At 53.8% G+C, this 574-nt stretch overlaps 1 protein-coding gene across 1 annotated transcript in view; it reads right to left on the reverse strand.

Annotated features, from left to right (window-relative positions):
- The window catches only part of PLXNA1 (plexin A1), a 109,596-nt gene that overhangs the window by 28,211 nt on the left and 80,811 nt on the right, over positions 1 to 574 (reverse strand). The window contains exon 20 of the mRNA XM_009639304.1: positions 40 to 182. Coding sequence (XP_009637599.1) covers positions 40 to 182 — 143 coding nt within the window. The remainder of the gene's footprint in view (positions 1 to 39; positions 183 to 574) is intronic.

Consider the following 574-nt stretch of genomic DNA (forward strand, 5'->3'; position numbering starts at 1 on the left):
AGCATGAAACACTACAGAGACAGACAGACAGAACCACACCTCCATCTCCTTCAGCACGGGGTGGTCTTCTATCCCTGGGAAGAGAACCCGCATGGCGTAGGTGCGGTAATCCAGAAAGGGGATGCCAGCCCCATCCAGGTCATTGGTCAGCTCGTTAATGTCAGTCTGCAGCTCAGCAAAGGCTGGGGTGGAAAAAGCAGAATTAAGCAACACATCCCGGAGTCCCAGCACACAGCATCAGCACCCAGCCTCCACTGCAACCCCTGGCACCCTATGGGTGGGACCCCCTAGGCATGAATCAGCTCCACATCCCTCCCACTGGCAGGCTGTGATCACTGTCCCCATCTCACAGATGAACAAAACCAGAGCTTCTGGGGGAAAATGTTAGTCTAAACCACAAGAATGTCCTCATTTCTTTTTGACCTAAATACTACTTGAGAGAAGAGCTTGAACACACCCACCCCAGCACCTCCCGATCAGAGCAGAGGCAGCTGCGACTCCCAGGGGAACGCGATGCGGGGGGGAGGTCCTGAACCTTTAATTGCACCTACAGGGAAAAACTGAAGGAAGAGGA

Source organism: Egretta garzetta, unplaced genomic scaffold (genome assembly GCF_000687185.1).
Source record: "Egretta garzetta isolate BGI_Z169 unplaced genomic scaffold, ASM68718v1 scaffold215, whole genome shotgun sequence".
Classification (NCBI taxonomy): domain Eukaryota; kingdom Metazoa; phylum Chordata; class Aves; order Pelecaniformes; family Ardeidae; genus Egretta; species Egretta garzetta.